Source organism: Eschrichtius robustus, chromosome 14 (assembly GCF_028021215.1).
Source record: "Eschrichtius robustus isolate mEscRob2 chromosome 14, mEscRob2.pri, whole genome shotgun sequence".
NCBI lineage: Eukaryota > Metazoa > Chordata > Mammalia > Artiodactyla > Eschrichtiidae > Eschrichtius > Eschrichtius robustus.
In genome coordinates, this window is record NC_090837.1 from 12,477,441 (window position 1) to 12,499,941 (window position 22,501).

Consider the following 22,501-nt stretch of genomic DNA (forward strand, 5'->3'; position numbering starts at 1 on the left):
CCATACTTCCTCCCAGAAAATGCCCTTATGCACATTTTCACTTACGGTTGTGTGGGTTTCTTGGATCCTGGGCTAGGAACCCCTGTAATAGTGGTTCTGGGAAAAACTATTCAACATGTCAGGTGAGATTTCCAGGGTGGGGGAAAGCTGGTGAAGTGGTATGCCAGGGGACTGTCACCACGTACCTTGCCAGGGGGACAAGTAATTTCAGCAATAAATACATTTAAAAAATTTAATACTAGAACCAACGTGGACATGTTATAAAGCAGAAAGCAAAGTCATACAATGTTTTAAGATAGGACAGAGATTTCTGGTGTTTGGCCCTCTGGCTCCCCCAGCGGCATATCAGAGTCTCTTCTGTCTTTAGGGGAGATGTGGGACCCGAGTTTGAAAAGCAGAAGAGATACAGAAGAAAAGGAGACGATAAGTCAACTAAGAACTCAGAACTTGCAAAGAAGCTCCCACAAGATAGCCAACGGGGACAAAGGTAAGATGGGATGAGCAGACGGGGGTGGACATGGGCCAAGATTTTTTTAAGCCACTGGTAAATGTTGGTTCATAAAGGAACTTTGATCCTTTCCCCATCAGGCTATTTCTTCCAGAATGTAAGGTTTACAGCAAAAAACACTGACTGAACTTGGTGTGCCTGGAGATTATTTGGGTCCAATAAAGTCCTTCACAAAACCCAGGTGGTTTTCATGAATGGGAGATGTTATCAACAGGCTGGGAGGAAAAACCCTATGCTTGTAACATTTACACTGGACCAGCAGTTGGCAGTGAATGAAAGTAGTTTAAAACTGTTTTTACTTTCAGTAAAATTTTCTGGGTCTAATTTCTTTTGAACTCTTCCATTACCCATAATTCCTGCAAAGCTAGGAGGGAGAATGTATCTGCAAAATGAACTGTGAAATGAGACTGGAAGGGGCTGCTTCTTAAAAGGAAAAAATAAACTTTTCCGCAGTGGTCCAGCTGCATTAAGACTGTGAGAGGTGAAAACCGTTTAAAGCGAGGTCACTAGGGGGTCAGAGCACCACAAGGCAGCGAGCGTAAATAAAGTACATACTTCATTCGCCAACTGCAGATTGGCTTCATTTATGAAGTAACTGGGTTTTCTGAAAGGAAGCAGAAAACCCTCCTGACACAGCTGCCTTCCCGGGAAGGCAGCCTGAAAGAAAGCAGTGCTCTCGGGACTGAGGGGATGGTGTCCAGTCGCGGTTCTCTATGTGGCTCTGTCTAGTTGGATATGAATTTTTTTATGACTGAGGATCTTAATTTGAAAAACCTTCCAAAACCCTCACGACTCAAAAAGTTCTAGGACTCCGCGTAGTGGTGCATTTCCCAACCGTGCACGCTTGTGAACAGCAGGAAAGCTTCACGTTGCTCTTGGATCAGTGAGAAGTTATCCCCATGCTGAAAATACTCGGTTTGATAGTCCCTTGTGCCTTCTTTTCCTTTATCAAGAGTTGTATATTTTGTCTTTCCAAAAACCTGCTTTCGGCTTTATGATCAACTTCACTATCTGCTGGTTTTCTAGTTCATTCATGTGTATTTTTATCCTTCTTTAACTCCTTTAAAGAAGGATTTAACTCTTTCTACTTTGTTTGGGATCACTGTGACCTTTTTTAAGCTTTCTGGGGTGACAGCTTAGCACATTGATTTTCTGTCTTATTTTCTATAAAGTCATGACATCTCCCCACCCATTCGGGCCTCGTCCCCTGGGTCTTGGTGTTCAGTGCTTCCACTATCACCCTGGTCTAGAGAGTTTCTATTTTCCATTTTTCTTTCCCTGTTTAAAACCGAGTTAATTCAGGAGTGCCTGGGGCTTCCAGTTGTATGTTTGTTTCTGTTTAGCTTTTTTTGTGGATTTCTAATCGTACCGCATTGGGACTGGGGCACTGGATTGGACCTGTCTGGTATTGCTCTTTGTGTAATCTGAGATTTTCCTTGTGGCTTTCATACATGGTCATTTTTTTATGCATGTTTTGTGGGTATTTGAAAAGGGACAGAATCCTGTCTACACCCATTGTGTCACGCTTATAAATTAAGTAAATCCTCTGAATCATGCACCATGGGCATGGATTTTGTTTCTCTGAGTAGTTCTATCAATCAATCAGTTCTTTGCGTTGCTATTTGGAAGGTACATTAGATGGCCGCTGCTGCTCACAACAGCCTAAATCACGAGTAATGCCAGGGTTTGCCCTCTTAATCCTTGGAAATGGAAGCTAGTTATCACACTGAAGGGGTCTCTCGTGCTGCCCTGTGTTAGCTCGGTGGTTGAACGTGATGGTCCCTCCGCTCTCTCCCCTTCCTTCTCACTCTCTCTCTGCTCCAGAACCCATCACCTTCCACCCCACGCGGAGGATGGGTGTTTGTTTACGGTACGTAGAAAGTGTCTACTTGGTATCGTGCATCGCAGACACAATAGTAAGCAAAACAGTTATTAATTAAGTAGTTGTATAAATATATAATTATAACCGTGTTAAAATCTACCAGGAAAAAGGGCTGCTCTCGCAGGTTGGGTGGTGGTGTGAGAGAAGACGACCCAGAGTTGAATTCTTGGTCTCAGATCCAAGGGCTCAGGGACTAGCATGTCCAGAGGCCCCCGAAGAAGAAAGGGTGTGGAGACTGGCAAGAGGATGAGCAGGCTGGCGCAGGGGTGCAGAAGGGCCTTATCTGAGAGCTGGAGCAGGGGCTGTATGCGGCGTACAGAATGATGTGTGATGTGGGGAGGTCCCAGCTTGGGCCAGGGGGACACTCCTGAGACAGGTGGGGAGCAGATGCAGGGCTGCACGGGGGAAGGAGGTATAAATCTGAGCCATCAGTGTGTGGTACTCAAAGCCATGAGAGAGAGAGTGAGAACAGAGGAGTAAGATGAAACGAGCCCTGACAAACGCAGCTGGAGAAAAATGAATTGGCAAAAGAGAAAAAGCAAAGGCAGTAGAGGAATGTGTGGGGTCACGTAAGCACGCCCTGCAGTTGCTTTCTTCCCCCAACACTTAAAGCCTAGTGAGGTGCTCCTCTGTAGTTCTAAAATACACAGAATTGGTTCTTCCCATGTTTCTCCCAGCTCCCAAATGAGACAATTCCCTAAATGTTGTCACAGGGAAAAGCAAGCGCCAGGTCATAGTTGTAACCGGGTATGGTGTCACAGGACGAACGGCAGATGGGCACAGTGCTCTGAAAGGCCAGCCGGTCCACTGCAAACTCGTAGGCCTGGATCAGCCCCCGGTGTCTAGAGAAAGCACAGAGACAGCGGCGGGGTCAGTCCTGGTGCCCAGCCCCCCCCACTGATTTCTGTCTTTGCAGCAGGCACGTGCTGGAGACAGGAGAGCGATTCATCGCGACACACGTCTGCTTCAGCCCCACAGTGTGTTGGACGCTCCACATCCCGGGACTAGAGACGAACAGGTGAGCAGACAAGTTCGATGGAGGGAACTGAGTGCTGGGCGGCACCTGGCTGAACAGGGAGGCAGGAAGGGTCCGCCTCAGGGAAGGCCTCACCAGAGGCTGCTTGGAAGCCAGGCCAACAGTAATCAGAAAAGGGTCCTGAGCCTCCGGCATGGGCCTCTCTCCTCACTGGGATTCAACACCACAGGTCCCTAAGCCTTTTGTCTTGGGCTCTTGGCACGTGTGGCCGCCTTCCCCCTCCGTGTCCCTACCGCTCCCATCCCACCCCCCTGCAGCGTCCTGCTGAAGCGCCTAAAACAAACAGGCACTCAGCACGTGTTGTTGGCTAATACCACCCTGTCGCATCTACATGTATGTTCCTGACTTCTATGAAAAAACGGCTCTGCCTGAGGGTACCATCCTGTAGGGGCCAATGTGGCCTGGGATGCTCTATCAATAAAATCAAGCTAAGAGTGTCTCTTCCGAACTCCTACACACCCGGACCAACCCAGCCCAAGCACCGACCTCCGGTGGGTGACGAAGTTGTCCAGGTCGGCGTTGCGCACCACCCTCTCGTAGGGCACGTGGGCCGTGATGAGGCTGTGGCAGTTGAAGGAGATGTGCCGCACGGGGTGCCTGGAACAGATGGGAGAGAACGCTCGTCAAGGTTAAGTCCACTGGAACTCAGCACGTCCCACCTTTGCTGCTGTGGTCTCAGAAGTCTGGAGCTGCAAGGGACTCTAGAACCATCTAAGCCAGGCTTTTCCTTTATAGAGGAGGAAACCAGGCCCCCAGAGGGGCAGTGTCTGGCCTCAGTTCCCAAAGCTAGCTCGAGCAAGGCCACACGCCAAGCCTACTCTGTAAACACGTCTCAACGTCCCTGTGCTCGCTGGCTGATGCCCTAACACCTTGGTGCATTGGGGCACAGAGGACAAACAACCTGAGCCAATTCAGACACACGCGATGGAGAACAGCCCCATTTCTGCCCCCCTGGCTGGCTGGCCCTGGGCAAGTCACACCAGCTCTCTGAGCCAGCTTCCCCAGCAGCAGGGTGTGTTGAGTGGTGCCCTACAAAGGCCCGCCAGTCCTGAAGTCAGAGGGCTACAAATGATACGTGTACTCTGGGTTGTGAAAGCACATTCAGAAAGTTTTGGAACAAAATGGCTTGAAACTTATGTAGCAAAGGCTTTTGTTCATTCTAAAAACTTTTTTCCAGTGGAGCACTGAGCCAGGAGACACAGGATAAGAAAGATGTCTAATGCAAGAAAGATGTCTAATGCAAGCAGATGCCTGCCCTCAGAGGGATTCCCAACTGTTAAGAAGGTGAGATCCATTCCCACAAAAAATAACCAGTGTTTCTAGAGCACAAGAGCTCTCATAAGCCACAAGATGAGACACAGAATTCAGCACTTGGGAGGAGGAATAGGAGACTGCAGCACAGACTGAAAGGGTCAGCCAGGCCCCTTCAGAAGGGCAGAGGGTGGCATGAGGGGGAGTCCCTTCAGGCTGGCTTACGGCTGTGCCAGAGGCAGGGACAGGCGTCTTGGCCACAGCAGAGGATTCTCTCAAGAGGGGTGCCAGAGTCCAGGGTTTGCGGCACCAACTGGAGAAAGTGTGGCTGGAAGGACTTCGCTCAGGGCCCAGTGAGGCAGGAGGGATGGGAAACAAAGAAAGCCGCGAGGAGGATGGAGAAGAGAGAGGTCGGAGCTCAGGCCCAGGCTTGCAGCTGGCTGACTGACTGCTGGCACCAGAGGCAGAAAGGGGAGGTCAAGGGAGAGCTGGCCGAGGAGGGGCGGGAGGACCTGGGGAGTGCGGCCGAAGAGGCTGAAGCGGGCAGTGGGGCAGGAGACTGAGCAACCGCGGGACCAGAGCGTGAGAGGGAATCGGGATCCACAGCAGCAAGCACTGCCGCGAGGACGTGAGTGAGTGAGGACGAGAATCCCGGGCAGGAGACGGACGAGGCATCAGTCTTGCTTTGGTAAACAATGCTTTGGTGACCTTCTCTGGGACAAGCCACTAAGCACTGGTGAGAACTGGATGTGCACTTACAAATGAGTTAGGAAGGCTGGGACAGGACGACAGTTCTGGGCACGACCTCGCTTAGCCTGGCTTCACCTGAATGACCCATCCGAGGGAGTGCAGCTTTTCAGGGAGAGCAAAATGAGATCTGCTGGAGTGCAGGCCTAGTGAACTAAACGGAGCTGCTAGTGGCGGTCCTGGGGGCCTGGACTGCCGAGGAGGCTGTCCTAGAGGCCAGGTTGAGCCAAAAGGGTGTCCTTAAAGGCAGATAGTTCTGGGCTTCCAAGGCCTGAGAGTTTTAGTTGCCTTTTGGCACCACCTGGTGGCAACTCAGTGCATCACCACAGCAGGCAGGGCTGGACAGAGCCAACCAAGCAGCATGGAGGGCACCATGGTCTGAGAAAAGATGCAGGCCCAAGCACCGGCTACCGCTGCCCTCCAAGGAAGAAACCAGTTCCTCTTTTGGCCTCGTACTTAAGCTAGACTTGCGAGCAGTCTTCATTTTATCATTCTCTGCGGTTAGTGGGGACACGTCTCGTCCCAGAGGTGCTGAGGGACAGCCAGGGGAGCTCGGTGCCCGTTTCGCACAGGCACGGGGGCTGGATGGATGTGGGCAACGGGGGAGAGCCTCGGGTCCGCTCCCGCCGACCCCTGCGCCAGGCGAGGCCGCCTCTGCTTTAAAGGTCAGACGCCAGTGCGCAACGTTTAACCGGCTGGGCCCCCTTAGTATCCATTTACCTACGTCCGTTTACCTCTGCTGCGCTTGGGAGAATAGCTCTCTCTTGAATTTTAGAGCTAAAGGTTAAAGTTACAAATTCCTCCTTAGTTGAAGCCTGAATACTTTCAGTCTGAAGCGCCCTTGTAAACAGTAAGGAAGATCAAGACTTCCTGGAGTGGAGGAGAGGAGGGGGGCCCGGGCCCGCCCCACCTGGGGGCAGATGGGCTGCCTGCAGTGCCCCCGCCCGCTGTCTGGCCTGCCCCACTGTGGTCTCTACCCGAGCGGGCAGCTGTGGCAGTCTGAACAGTGTGACAGTGACCAGCGCCATTTCTGAGCCCATTTCACTGCAGCTGACTTGCAGGGTTCCAGTGAGGACCACGTGGTAACCTGTGGACAGCACTTCTCACGGTACCTGGCTCAGTGGCTGACCGATGCCATCACTGCTGCGACTGTGGTTACTAGAAGCACCTGAGGACCCACCTTACCTGGAGTGCACCTCCCACAGCTTCTGGTTCATCCGATAATCCCACACGGAGACCAGGCCCTCCTCGCCCCCGCTGACAATCTTCCAGTCGTCCATCTGGACTGAAGAGACTCCGAGCTGGTGGGCGGAGATGGACAGGGCGATCGTGTCAGTGCGGAGGTCGTGGATCCTCACCCTGCAGGGCCAGAGACGAGCGCAGAGATTAGCATCAGAGCCTGAGATGACGACTTCCTCCTCAGCCACGCCGGTCTATGTACAGCAACCCTGTGAAAACAGAGTACGAAACCCCTTCAGTTACGAACATCTAAATACTGATACTAAACTTTCACCGCCTCCTTAGTGTACTCTCGGAGGAGGCCAAGAGGCACTAGAAATGAACTAGTGTAGAGCACCCCCAACCACTCAAAGCACAGAATAAGGAGGACTCAGAACAAATACACCAGCGGCCCTGCTGCTCACTTTCATGTGCTCCACAGGGGAGACGCCTGCCCTGGGCACAAGGCCATCGCGAGGGAGGCTGACCTGACTGCCACGGTGCCTCCATGGGGACGTCGGCCTGAGAAGGCTGTCCAGAGGGTAAGTATACCGCCCAGCATGGCAGTTTTGCTGTTCATATAAAAGTCTGTTAAGAGCAAGTTGTAAACAGCTACATTTGTCTGCAACCTGAACCCTTAACCTGGTTGGAAAAATAACACTTTTCGGGTAATTTAACTCAACTTTTAAGTTCATCACCATCTTGTTGAAATTTGGAAAGGCGATGCATCTGCAGTTGACTAAGCATGACAGAATCGTGATAAGAGTATGTGGACACTTGGCAGTCACTTATCTAAAGTCTTGAGATAATTACTTACCTTGTAATAATCTGAATTTAAGAACATCTTTAAAAACTACTTTCTATACAAGTATATGCTGAATTTCCACATAAGGATAAATTAGATGAGCCAGAAATCTCTTATCCACTAGAAGTACCAACACAGTTCCTGAAATAAGCCACAAGAGCTAAAACTGAATGTGGCAACATTTCAGCACAGGTGAATTTAACAGCCCCTATGCTGCAAGTCACAAAGGAAAAGACAATCGCTGCCCTGAAGAGATGCCACCAGCTAGCTAGCAGGGGAGCTGGACAAACATGTCTGACACAAATAATGTGGGGAGAAGGGATCATCTCAAAAGATGTTCTAGGTCCTAAACTCTTACAGGTACATGAGCACGCACAGACACAAAGTATCTTCAGAGTTCTGAGGGAAAATTATTTGAACTGGAAATTCTATACCTAGCTTACCTACCAAGTTTGAGGGCATAATGAAGACTTTTTTAAAACAGAAAAGGACTCAAAGTGAGCTACCCATGGATACTCTCTGAAAGAAAGTGATGTAGCAAAATATCAGAAGGACCACGGAGTGATGTATGAAACAAACACTGAGTGTTAGCAGACAGCTTAGAAAGACCTGATGTGTCAGCTGGGTGGACAGACGCACACAGGACAAACCCACCTCTTATGAGGAAGAGCCTCAAGTCACAAAGCAAAACTCAATATAGGGACTTCCCTGGTGGCACAGTGCTCCCAACGCAGGGGGCCCAGGTTCAATCCCTGGTCAGGGAACTAGATCCCACACATGCATGCCACAAACTAAGGAGCCTGCCTGCCACAACTAAGACGCAGCACAACCAAATAAATAAATAAATAATAATTTTAAAAAGCAGGTTTGAAGAAGAACCGAATAGTACTTAAAAAAAAAAAAAAGATTAAAAAAAAACCCCTCAATATATGCTACACACGAAAGGCACATTTGCATGTGACAAGGAAGAGGTGACAATTTTAATACCTGAAAAGGTAGATTTCAGAGCAAAAAGCATTAGCCTGAGAGTACTTCAAAATGATGAGAAGGATACAGTTTACTAAATGTTTGATAAAACTTGCCAGGAAAGAAACAAAAAACCCCACATGATACCCAAAACTAATATAAAACTGTAAATCAACTATATTTCAATTAAAAAACCACACATGGACCTAATGTCTGTAGGTCGATTTTTCCCCCCTTTTTAGTAATTCAGTTTCTTTCATCATTATAATCTATTCAGGTTTTCTATTTCTTGAGTTCGTTTTTTGAATCTCCTTATTTGAAGACCTAGATGAATAAATGACGTTGTAGGAAAATAAGAATTATCAAAACTAACCCCCAGGAGATAGAAAATCCAAATAGATCAAGGAACACAGAGCAAGCTGGGAAAGCTGTCGAGGAGGAAGCTGTCCCTGCAAAACAAGAACAGCAAAATGGGTCCAACCTGGAAGGAACAAACCCCGCCCCCCGCATTCCCAAACCCCGGGCTACATCTACTGTTCCACAGCACAGCAAAGGGAGGAAAGCTCCGACTCTCTACATGGAGCCAGCGTTCTGTTATTACCCAAAACCTGACACTGCAAGCATGACAGAAGACAACAGATCTGCACCAGTGCTAAGACCTGAATAAAATATCAACTAACAGAACTCACAGCAACATGTTAACCAGCAAGTGGACTCTGTCTAGGATGTCCATTCCTGTGGTCCACCATGCCTCTCTGACAACAAGAAACCCACAGAGAGGGTCACTTCCATGGACACTGAAGAGAGATCTGATGACACAGAACACTTATTCCTAATGAAAAGTCTTTAAAAAATAGTAATCTGGGCTTCCCTGGTGGTGCAGTGGTTGAGAATCTGCCTGCCAATGCAGGGGACACGGGTTCGAGCCCTGGTCTGGGAAGATCCCACATGCCGCGGAGCAGCTGGGCCCGTGAGCCACAATTGCTGAGCCTGCGCGTCTGGAGCCTGTGCTCCGCAACAAGAGAGGCCGCGATAGTGAGAGGCCCGCGCACCGCGATGAAGAGTGGCCCCCACTTGCCGCAACTAGAGAAAGCCCTCGCACAGAAACGAAGACCCAACACAGCCATAAATAAATAAATAAATAAAATTAAAAAAAAAAAATAGTAATCTACTTTTACCAATATTATTTCACATTGTTTTAAAAAAATTAGATAAAAGAAGAAAATGAGAAGTGGACAAATTTATCATTAGGGTTGACAATCCAAGGTAATTCAGTAATAATTCAGAATCAAATGTATTCTAATATGTCAAAATCAATAACTATCCTTTGTACAACCACTAGTTTTAAAAATGTAATTGAAGAAAAGATCCCACTTAAATTCACAATTATAAGCAAAATACCCTATAACAACTTTCTCAACTTGGAACTCTACCATATACATTACACCAACATTAATTACAGAGGGCTCAGAGAGTTAAAACAATTACAAATATTCAGGATAGGAAGGCCTTTCTAAACATTACCAAAAAAAAAAAAAAAAAAAAAGGCAAATGGTAAACTGGGAAAAATGTTTGCACCAGACGACTAATTTCTTATAAAAAAAAAATTCCTTCAAATTGATAGTAAAGATTGATAACCCAGTAAAGTTTAAGAAAAGAAAAAATAGTTCACAGGAAAAGAAATACTAATGGCTTTTAAACACGTGTAAGATGTTCAAGTTCACTGGTAAGGAGAGGAATTATGCACTAAAACTACAATGCAGTAATACCACTCAACCTGCCTACCCAACAAAGGTAAAGTCTGGTAGTACTCCAAGACCCCTTCCACGCTGGTGAGCCCTGGATACAGAGGGACTTCCGTACGGCTGATGTGAGCACAAGCCCAAAGAAAGTGACTTGGCCATATCCAACAAAAAAAATATACTTCACTTTGACCTAGCAATTCTGCTTCTAGGATTTTACATAGGCAATATCTAACATACGTGTACATCCACATATATACATACAAGGCCATTAGCCACAGTACTTTTTCAGTAGCAAAGATGAGGCTTCTGTTTCAGGCACCCTGTTGACCCTCCCACTGAAAATCACTTCATACTGCTGGATAAGACATAACTACATCCTTTTAAGTGCACTGCTGAGCTCACAGAGTAAGCGACCTCCCTAGGGCCCATGCAGAAAACCAGGTTGGAGAGCTTGAGTTGCAATTTTGGTCGCCTCTATGCATGTGCGGTGAGGGTGAGGCTATTGGCAGGTGCCAATCTCAGGAAGCAACGGGACTGGCTCTTACTGTACCACGGGGGCAAGGCTGTAAGACTGGGGTCCACTCAAAGGGCAGTATTGAGACCTTCCTTTATAAAAAAGCAGTATAGAACTTCTAGACACAAAAACATAATCCCTGCAATTAAACTCATTAGATAGGCTAGAAACAGATTAGACAAAGCATTTGTAAATTAGAAAATAAATCTGAAAAGTTACCTAGAATGGAGCACAAAGAGAGAAACAGATGAAACATGTGAATGAAGCGTTAAAGAGACAGGAAGGATGGAAGGGGATGATGTTTCAGCTTACGCCCAAAAGAAATCCCAGAAGGAAAAAAATCCAGTGTGTGGCAAAGAAGCGATATTCAAAGTGTTAATGGCTGATGTTTTTCCAAAATGAAAGATAGGCATACTCACACTCATGAGCACTAATCAGAATAAATGAAAAGAAATACGTATTACAGAGTATATCATAATAAAGTGGGAAACCGCAAAAGACACAAGGGGGGGGGTCTCAAGAGCAACCTGAGACAAAAAGACTTCTGATAATCAGACCAACAGGAAAAATGAGAAACAGTCTTTACATTGTCATGAATTCGAGTGACTCAACGGGGAAGGCACGTAACCTAGCTCCATCAGCGGATGCCAGCTAAAGCCGTGACGGCACATCCGGTACAGTGGAGACCTGCACGGGCATCAGAGAAGGAGGCAGAGCTACACATACTGAGGACAGCCGTCGCCCAACAGCCACGCAGCCAGCGCACCAGGCCCCGCTGCGTGGCGGCAGCTGGGGGGCGGGGGAGGGAGGCACGCATGTGTGTGTGCAGGCGCCCTCTGGAGACCGCCGTCGCACAGCCTCCGCTGAGGAAACAGAAGCTCCCAGGAGACAACTTCTCCCTATGTATAATTTTTTGTGCTTTTGAATTCAATGTTGAAGGTGTAGGTTACCTGCTTAAGTTAAAATAATTTAAAGATAAAATTCTGGAAGGACATACTGGAGTTGGTAACAGCAGTTACCTTGGGGAAGAGTCTCAATGGAAGAAATGCGGCTTTTACTTTTTATTCTAGACACTGCCATGTTGAAGGAACAAGAACTCCTTCATGACTGGGAGGGGCACCCGGAGGCCTTCACAAGTACTGGTCACACTCTGTTTCTTAAGTGGGTGGGTGGTGGGAATGCTCAGGCGTTCCGTTGTTCTTTAAATTGTACACAACGTACCTTGTATACACTCCCATGTGGATGTTCTGTTTCAAATAAAACAGGGTTTTAAAAATCTATAGTCTTATGACACAGGGGTGAGGTCCATGGTTCTTCCCTGCTGGCGGCGAGGATGACTGAGAGCCCTGTTAGTACTAAACAGCAGGCCAATCAGCACCCCCCTCGCCCCGCCTCCCCTCTTCCCAGGGAGGGTCTGTGACCAGAGAGATGCAGAGCGAGCAGGAAACACACAGAAGACAAAGAGCTCCCTCAGTCGGCATTTACAGACACTAATCTTTAGGCATTTGTGGGTTAGAGAAGGGAGAAAAGGTAAAGTTGCTGTGAAAAGAACTCTGCCTGGAGGCTACAGCTGCACTGCTTACTAATGGGAACTTGGAAAGGAAAGGAGGGGGAGAAATTTTTAGCTTGAGTACTTTTCAGTGCATATTTGGTTAATAAGGGTGTATTTTTGCTCTAGTGATTTTCATAAAGAGCTCCTCTGTTGAATATTTATACTCCATAATTTACAGTTTGGCTGTTAAGGAGACAAAGGCAAACACAAATTTGGTCCAGAAGTTCAAAGTTTGCCATCTAAGTTTTCCTATTGTATTTAGATACCGGCAAGGATGGCTCCAAACAAAATACACAAATACACCAAAAGATACAGCATTAGTGTATTTTATCATTAAGGAAAACAAAAATGGGCCAAAAACAGACTCGAACTTCTCCCCACAGGGAAAAAGGAGAAGCATTTAGAAGACATCTCCTCAAAGAGGCACTGCTCTGGTTTCTGGCTGACAGAACAGAGGTAGCACACAGCACGGGGTGCGAAGTCCACGCGAACCACTCGAGTTCACATTACGAAATGCATCTCTGCGTCACACGCCTGACGGCGCGGCCCCAGCGTGCACAGCAGCGTTCCCTGGCAGAGCCCGTACCCTCAGCGCTCAAATCAAATTCCCGACGTGGGGAAACAGGTAGCACAGCAAATGGGCACAAACATGCCAAGACAACTGATTCCAGGGACAAAAAGAAGCCAATGGTAGACACTGTGAATCCCTATCCAGCGCGTGTTTCATCAACTTTGCCCGTTGAAAAGAAAAAAATAATTGGTCTGAAAGCTGCAATTGTATTATGTTTAATATTCATGGTTGGGTTTGGAGGGCTGTTCCAACACTCCCTCTCTAATGAAAATCACACCACAGGAGTCAGCTCGAGCCCGCCAATTAAAACAAAAGACACCAGAACCTTCCAAAGACTCCAACAGAGGAGAATCCATCTGACGGGCAGGAAAACGTGCTGGAACTGAGAGGGAGGCACGCTCTGGCTGGTCCTGTGCTAAGAGCTTTGAATAACTTATTACAACACTTGCAGATGGAGCAAATGTAACATTTACGCCCCACTCACTCTCCCTAACAGCCAGCAGCAGCAGCACCAGAAGCCACCACAACTTTGTATTTGTCAAGGCGAGAAGAAAGCTCCGACACTCTCTAATTAGGGGTCACAACTCAGAGCTTGCTTCCCACTGGTTTGGATAAAATAGTCCCATAAAATAATAAGGCAAACTGTATTTGATGGCAAAGATGAAGCCTGTTCAGACTCTGGCTCAGCAGTTTCATTAAGAAGGACCTGACCTTCAGCTATATTTCTATCCAGAAAATAAAGGGAACAAGCAAGACGGCATTAAAACAGTCTCTTTTTTTTTTTTTAATGACCAAATTAATCAAGAAAACTCACTATTTTTTTTTAAAGAAATCAATAACATGATTCTGTTTTGTCTCATCGAACCTATATTAAAGAGGATTTTTAAATACAACCTTATATGCCAAAATCAGTAGCTATAACGTACATACATATAGCACCAATGGTGGCCTTTGGTGAATGATTCATTTTTAATAGCAACTAGAAAAACATGTATTTTCAGTAGAACTGCCCCAGTTTAATCCAACTAGGCTATGGTTAGAGCTCTATGTGTTGTAAAGCTGTATCTCTAAAGTTTAGAGTTCTTTGTTTATTGCCCATAAAGAGTAATAAAGCCCCTTGGACTGATCACTCGACCTTTCTGGACCTGTTCCCTTAGCTGGGCCAGCATTAGATGGTCTTAAAGAGCTCTGCTAGACCGAACATTCTGCAACCCTTACAAGCCAGCCCATAACACCACCTGTGGACAAAAATGATGATGTATGTAACACCAAAATAACAAGGCACGCTGGAAACAGAGAAACATTTAGCTTACTTTAATAAATCCTTTTAAATTTTAATCAGATGAGTATACCTAGAATAACCTATTTTATGGTCAACTGATTTGCAACAGTGGTGCCGAGACAATTCAGTGGGGAAAGAATAGTCTTTTCAACAGATGATGCTAGGACAATGGAAATCCACATGCAAAAAAGAATGAGGTTGGACTCCCACCTCACACCATATACAAAAATTAACTCCAAATACATCATAGACCTCAGTGTAGGAGCCAAAATCATAAAAATTCTTTTAAGTAAACATAGGAGTAAATCTTTGTGACTTTGGGCTAGGAAATGGCTTCTTCAATATGATACCAATAGCACAAACGACAAAGAAAAAATGGATAAATGGAATTTCATGAAAATTAAAAACTTCTGTGCTTCAAAGGACATTATCAAAACTGTGGGGGGCTTCCCTGGTGGCGCAGTGGTTAAGAATCCGCCTGCCAATGCAGGGGACATGGGTTTGAGCCCTGGTCTGGGAAGATCCCACATGCCGCGGGGCAGCTGAGCCTGTGTGCCACAACTACTGAGCCTGCGTGCCACAGATACTGAGCCTGCATGCCGCAACTACTGAAGCCCACGCACCTGGAGCCCATGCTCCGCGACGAGAGGTCACTGCAGTGAGAGGCCCACGCACCGCAATGAAGAGTAGCCCCCGCTCACCACAACTAGAGAACGCCCGCACGCAGCAATGAAGACCCAACGCAGCCAAAAATAGATAAGTAAAAAATAAATAATTTTTAAAAAAAAGTGTGAAAAGACAACCCACAGAACAGGGAGAAATATTTACAAATCATGTCTGATAAAAGGTTGGTATCCAGACTATATAAAGAACTCTTGCAACTCAATAAATAAAAAGACAACCTAATTAAAAAATGGGCCAAGGATTTGAATAGACATTTATCCAAAGAGGCCAAAAAGCACATGAAAGGATGTTCAACATCATACCTTTAGGACAGCTATAATCAGAGACCATAGCAAGTACAGGTAAGGATGTGGAGAAATTGGAACCCCCATACACTGCTGGTGGGAATGTAAGATGGTACAGTGACTTTGGAAAAGAGTCTAGCAGTTCCTCAAATAGTTAAACACAGGGTTATATAAGTCAGCATTGCCACTCCTAGGTATATATCCAAGAGAAGTGAAAACATAGGTCTACACAAAAATCTGTAGTTTAATGGTAACAGCAGCATTATTCATAATAACCAAAAAAATGGAAACAACCCAAATGTTAACTGATGAATGAATAAGTAAATGTGGTATACTCATACAATGGAATATTACTTGGCCATAAAAAGGAATTAAGTGGTGATTCAAGCTACAACGCAGGTTTACCTTGGAAACATTATGCTAAGTGGAAGAAGCCAGTCACAAAAAGTCACATGTTCTATGATTCCATTTATATGAAATGTCTAAAACAGACAGATCCGTAGAGGCAGGAAGTGATTAGTGGTTGCCTAGAGCTAGAGGAGTCGGGGGGGACATGGGGAGTGACTGCTAAGGGGCACAAGGTTTCTGTTTGGGGTGATGAAAATGTTCTAAACCTGACTTGGTGATGACTGCACAACCTTGTGTACTTTACACTGGATTGTATAATTTAAATTGGTGAATTGTAGGTATGTGAATTCTATCTCAGTAAAGCTAAAAATTTTTTAAATCAATTCAAGATTACAGGAGGAAAAGCAGTGGGACTTGTTGGCTCAGTGCATGTTGCTCTGGCAGCCCACTAACAACCTGATGTACGCCCTTACCACCAACTCTTCTTTTTGGCCCCGCCGTGCCGCCTGCGGCATCTTAGTTCCCTGACCAGGGATTGAACCTGGGCCACGGCAGTGAAAGCGCAGAGTCCTAACCACTGGACCGCCAGGGAAGTCCCACCCTTATCACCAACTCTTATTTTGATTCTCCCCAGCAGAGCATTCTCTGGTCTAGATCCCTGATTTCATTCGTTAGAAATGAGCAGATCCCAGATGAGAAGACTGAGAGCAACAGAATGGGAAGGGACCCCATTTAATACAGCCCTCTACACAGTTTATTTAAATAATTTAAAGAGAGGAGGAGTTCTGCGTCTGACCTAAAGTAAGCCCACTACTGCCTCTGTCTTCTGCTGCTACAACCCAAACCTCTGGACAAAACACAAAAAGCAAACACCTGAGGACCCTGGGGAGTTGACTCACTACAGTGGATTGTGGAGGAAGTGGCCGCGGAGGAAGGGGCCGTGGGGAGAGGAGTTTCTCTCTCACAGCCTCACCCCGAGTGTGAGCTCCTGTAGCACAGCTGTGTAGTGGTGTGGGAGCTATAATGCTAACAGAAACACCCTCTTTCTGAAGAACCAAGGAGAGAAGCCCCTAAGTCCAAAGAACGTGGTGGGGGGGGGGGGGTGGCGTCTTTGGGGATTCCCCCATCTCTTTTCTCTGTGGTTTTGCCCCAAGGCAGTCCCTATTCACAGAGCTGCATGGTGGTAGGGATGCCAGCAGGTGAAACCCTGAGAGAAACCCCATCTTCTCGTCAGAGGCCCAGGGGACAGGGGCCCTGAAAGCTAGGAATCGCAGGGATGAAGAGAGGGCGGAACTGGAGACGGGGAGCCCGTGATACTGCGTGCGACCCCGCGCACGGCCCAGGCGCAGATCCAAAGCAGTACAGCAAAGGCTCAGATAAGATTTCAACCACTGCCAGCTCAGACTAACCTCTGGGTGGCACATGTGCAGGGCAGTCAGAGAAGCACAGCAAAGGTTTTGGAAATTGAACTGACACTGGAATCACCACCCATGGAAGGCAAGACACAACTTGCAGTCTGAACCTAACCAGGGGGACTGCCTGTTTAAAGCAAAAACAAAACAACATCTTCCAGAGGATTATGTAACAGGATCCAAAGTGGACACAAAATGTCCAGGATATATCCAAAATTACTTGACATACCCCCACCCCAAAAGCCCCAGGAAAATGTGACCCATTCTCAAGGGAAAATGTCAACCCTACAATAACCCAGACTTTTGGAATCATCAGTGACTTTAAAGCAGCTATTGTAACTATATTCCATGAGGTAAAGGTACAATGATAAGAAAGAATGAAATTCTGAGCAGAGAAACAGAAACAATGGCAATTTTGAACCAAAAAAGTATAAAATCTGAAATAAAAAATTCACTAGATGGGTTCAATAGCAGAATGGAGATGACAGAGGAAACAGTTCGTGAACCCAAAGTTAAATCAGTAGATATTTGCAACTTGAAGAATGTAAGGCTTAGGAAAGAAAATGAATAGAGCTTCAGTGACCTGTGGGAGATAATATCAAAAAGTCTGTTCTTCACATCACTGAAGTCCCAGAGGAGAGGGGAAAGGGATCAGTGTGGAAAAAAAATCTGAAGAAATAATGGCCAAAAAATCCCAAATTTGGTGGAAGACATAAATTTACAGATTCTAAATGTTCAGTGAACCCCAAAGGTTAAACTAAAGAAACAAAACAAAAAAACTCACAGCGGTCTATTTCCTGCAGACTTTATCTTGGTAACCCACTCAAGTTTCTCATAACTGTTCTGATTCCTAAGATTTATTTTTGCCCTCATTGAACAAATACAGACTTCTATTTAATTGAAAACACCATCCAATGCAAGAAGCACCATTACTTTATGTAATATTTTAACATGCTGCCATTTGTAAGATGTTACTATAAAAGACACATCTTGATTTCAAGGATGTGAAAATGTAAAAAAAAGTGCATCTTGGAATAAATGCAAAACATACAGAGTTAAGCCCTCTCTGAGCACTAGACAGACACTGTGGTAAGACACAAGCATCCAGTCCTAACACCGGATGCACACCCCTCCCTCCCCTCCTCTAATGTTACTTACCACTCTTCTTGGCTTAGCAGGAAAGGACAAAATATGCATTAAAAAAACCTCATTGATCTGTAGTGTTAAAACTCTTGTGCAGAGCCCCACCTATATAACCCCACTTTATAACCCTTCCCTCCCAGCGAGGGAAAAGTACAATCCAACCATAACTCAGTTCCCACCCTGACCATTCTCTTAATCTTTATCAGACTCTACTTGACCTCTAGTGACAAGCTAGGTGAACTATTTTTTCATTTTTAGTTTCAGCCTATACGCACCTCCACAAAAAAAACCAACTCCTTAGAAAATTCCACCCATGTTATTAGCAAAGTTACTCAAGCTGATTTCCTTACTTTAAAGAAACATTATTTTTGTTTTAACCTTGGACAGTTTTATGTACCTTTAGAGTCCATTTCATTCTCAAGTTATTTATAAAGTACTAGGAGAATGCAATAGAAGTTCAGTTTTTTTAAATAAAAAAGGAGGTTCCAAGGTTTTTAAATTGCATCTGTCATGAAGTGATAGCCACCTAGCTCTCTTCATAGTATTTGCCCCCTCCGTCCCACTTCTGAAATAAAACATAAGCTGTACAAGCCTGGGTGTGCATCTCTGATGAGTTCCCACTCATAAGCTATTAAGTCTTTGGGAAAAACCCCACAAGACATGCCTCTATGCACTTAAAAGTCTAGAGTCCTTATTCCTTCCTTTTTCCAGATGTATATTTTTAAGCCCCGTGTTTCAAATTCATATTGCTAACACTGTTAATGTGACTCATAAAGAACAATCTGACATATGATGGCAAGCCTCTGCGGTACCAGTAGTAGTCAAATAGCTGGCACAGATCTAGAAGTGGCCCTGATTAAATGCCATTTTGGACAGCCCCCTCTCCAACTCCAAGTCCCAAGTCTATTCTTTTCATCCAAAAAGACAAAGGGTGTAAAAAAAAAAACAAAAAAAACAAAAAAAAACGTAACTTCGGTTTACTAATAAAATGGATTTTAACATGGTCAGATTTGGGACCAGAGAGCCCTTAGACACTGCGCATTTGGCTTCTCCTCTGGCAATGGGGAGCACGGTCAGGCAGCCCTGCTCCAGAGGAAAACATCAGCTTTACCGAGTATGTACAGGTCTCCTCACTGACAGCAGGATGTGCAGCTGACAATGGTCATGACAATCTGGCTGTAACTGTGCTTCTAGAGCTAATTAGGCTACGTTATGCAGAAAGCAGAGGTCTCTTCTCTGGAACACCATTTTGGTTTCCTGGGAGCCTAGCTGTGGTTGAACACCTAAATGGTCACGCTGTCAGCAAACTCTGAAGCATAGCCTACAATCCCAAACCCTTCCATCTGGATGCCCCACAGAGCCCTCTGCATTTGCTCTCCTGGAAAGCGAGGAGCTGTTAGGTCCCTGCGGGTAGATCCTGTAGGTAAGCTTGGAGCCTTTGCACAGCTCAGTCAGAAATGAACATGGGAGAGTAAAACTATAAACTGATGCGTTTCACTTGCTGTGCCACAAGTGCGGCCACTTATCAAGCCTAGTTTTTTGGGTTTTTTTTTTTAAAGAGAAAAACTGCCTGGACGTACACTGAGGAGTTCAATTCTCAACCATGAGAAGTATCAGCTGTTTCAGGAGGGCTCGAGGAAAAAAAGATCAAGTATTTTCTTTCAATAAAGCATACTCACATCTTTTTGCTCTATGGGAGGGAGACAGTAGTAGTGAAGGTCAGAAGTTGAAAATATTATCTGACAAAATAATTATTTTTGCAAGCTGCTGCACTGGTGCGACAGAGGTCTGGGATTTGGCACAAAGGAGGACCCGCCTCACGATCTGATACCCCACCAAGTGGCCCGTCACCTGCAGCCCAGGGCTGGCCAGGGGAGGGGGCGCCAGCTGAACCTGGCCTCCAGCCATGCTACCTCTCTTCAGGGCACTGGATCAGACATGACAGATAACCAGTCAAAAAAAGAAGAAGAAAAAAAAAAAAAAAAGGAAGAAGAAGAAAGAAAAGGAAAAGACAAGGGGGAGAGGGAAGAGAAAGGAAAAAAGCCTAAAATTTGGACTCAGACAGTCTTTTCAAACACTTTAATCCTTCCATGCTGATGGGTCCTGGAGCGGCCAGAGCTGGCACTGGACCCTGTACCGGGAAAATCCGACTCCCTAAGCCAATACGTCAAAGGGAAGACTGCTAATCAGCTAAATAGAAACTGGAATCTGTTCACATGAAGTCTCTTTTTTCCCCCATCACCGGAGGGACACCACAGTGGTCTGAAACACACTCTTGACATCATTTGGCAGGCAAACCTATTTTGCTGAACATGATTCATCCCTTAGGTTATTGTTTTTAATATTAGAAAGTGAGCTTTTAAATGCCAAACAAATTTTACAGCAGGGGGACAAAAGATATTCCAAGTGGTCTCACTGGACCTTCCACCAACTGCGTCCACCAAATGGCCTAAAAGACAACCTTCCCATGGTGTCTCAGAAATGAGGCAGAGACGCAGATCCATCCAACTATTACCTAATACAAGACTTTGTTCTCCAAGTTCACAGGGATGGTATTTATGGGATCAGGGCTGAACTCAGGTGGGCAGAGATGTGAGTGAGAAGTGAGGAGGGTGAGCTGTGGAGGAAATCAGTGAGCTCAGTGGAGGCCGAGCGGCCAGGCCTCAAGAGAAGCTGCCCGCGGCTCTAAGATGCGACTCTACTGACACCTACCTCCTGTCCATGTTGCCACTGACCATGAGATTGGGAGGGCTGTCCCGGAGGTTGACGCAGGTGAAGTCGCCAAGCGCGTTGCCCAGCTTCGAGAGGCAGCGTTCTGCTTCCAGGCTATACACCAGGATCTGGGGAGGAGGAAAAACACGTGGGTGGGAGTTAGGGGCAGCGGGCCCGCACAAACAATTTCCACCCAGCGTCGCCCCGGGGCACGGTCACGGCACCAGCTCCCATTAGAGAAGAGGCTCTAATACTTCATTTCCTGACCCCTTCCAGGTAATGACAGTATAAGGATGTGGCTCTTAGGGTGACAAAAGGAAAACGCAAGAGAAAAGAAAATCTAAAGAATTCCAGGCCAAGGTGCAAACAAACTCATAGGACACACAGAAAATGCCAAATGGGGAAATTCGGTATCCCAATTTCTTAACACAGAAAAAGAAGCATGGAAACTAGGGGTCACTGACTGCTTCTGATGACTTAATGGGGGAGAGGCTAACAAGAAGTCTGTGTACAGGGTTCTCTCTCTTTTCCCCTCTGTATTTCTACCACAGAAGGTAAAAAGAACAAACAGTGTAAGCATCCAGGATGAGGAAGCTTGCACAGTTAACCACTAGATGATTCCTTTAGATTAAACTACAAACCAAAACATAAAGTCTTATTCCCAAACGTTAAAAAAAAATTTTTTTTTAATTGAGGTACAACCGATATTCCCCAACATTTCTCTCTTCAGTCACTCTCCACTAGCTAATTATAGTAAGCTCTGTTCCATAAGGTATGGAGGCAAGTAAGAAAGTATCCTTGATCTCTAGACAATGTATTCATTACATTTGAACACTGCCTTTTCTCCAGCAAATGGGGAAACAAGGATGATTCATAAGGAATCTTTCTGAAGATTATTTAAGTCTTTTACTAAAAAAAATCTTAGTAATTCAATTAACATTAAGTGCTTGCCATGGGTCAGTAATTGTTGTAAGTACTGAAGACATAGTCCTTGCACCCAAATTCACTGTTCAAAAGCCTCCTCATTTACACACACACACACACACACACGTGAGCATACATTATATTCTGTTGATCATGTGGTTAAAATTAATCACTGAACTCAAAAGTTTTAATGTTAATATTTTGTAGAGTCTCGTCTCTTAGCCCACACATGAAAATGATGTGCTCTTTTTTCTTGTTAACCTATACATTTATCAATTATCAGTGTACAGATTCCTATTTTAGTACTGAGAGGTTAATAAATTGACTCCACCTTGAAAACCATTGATCTCATTGTTGACACATATTTCTAACAATTGAATCTTTGGAAATTCCTAATAGTCAAAACAACACTATAATATTAAGTAAAATTGCTCACAGTATCCGAAAGGAAAGAGGGCAATTTCAAAATGTAAAATGCCTTCTTAATCCCTAAAGACCATAGAGAACAAGCTAAATTTTATTTTTATTTTCATGCAGTTGAAAATAAAAGTTTCTGAGAAAATTTCAACTGTAAAATATCCAAAATAAGATTCTTCTTCCAAGTATAGACGTAGAAATAAAATCAAATCTTCTGTCTACAGTGAATATCCTAAAAATTACATAAAAATCGGTTCCTGGAGGGAGAAAAAAAAAAACACCAGCAATCTCGTGGTCTACCCTGAAAGTAACATTCTGCACTTATATATCATTATACAGCTTTCATCAGGGCTTTTGGACTCAATCTCTTCTTGTTTTTAAAATACTTCAACATCTATAGCAGGAAGAAATGTTCATGGTAAATATAAGAATTAAAATCTGATATTGAGTCTGTTCCTATGTCTTTACTTCTTCTAGAAGTTCTTTTTTGACAAGAGGAT

General features: G+C 45.3%; 1 protein-coding gene and 1 long non-coding RNA gene across 2 annotated transcripts in view; one reads left to right on the top strand and one right to left on the bottom strand.

The window, feature by feature from the left end:
• Positions 1-218: 218 nt before the first annotated feature.
• FBXW8 (F-box and WD repeat domain containing 8) overlaps positions 219-22,501 on the bottom strand; it is a 120,882-nt gene continuing 98,599 nt past the window's right edge. The window contains exons 8-11 of the mRNA XM_068562326.1: positions 20,661-20,788; positions 6,610-6,783; positions 3,913-4,023; positions 219-3,232 (exon numbers count right to left, since the gene is read on the bottom strand). Of these exons, the coding sequence (XP_068418427.1) occupies positions 3,088-3,232; positions 3,913-4,023; positions 6,610-6,783; positions 20,661-20,788 (558 nt within the window). The 3' untranslated portion in view covers positions 219-3,087. The remainder of the gene's footprint in view (positions 3,233-3,912; positions 4,024-6,609; positions 6,784-20,660; positions 20,789-22,501) is intronic.
• LOC137776138 (uncharacterized) lies at positions 3,317-7,179 on the top strand. Its single transcript, XR_011076179.1, has 3 exons — positions 3,317-3,408; positions 4,604-4,710; positions 7,085-7,179. It is a non-coding gene; the product is annotated as an uncharacterized lncRNA (long non-coding RNA).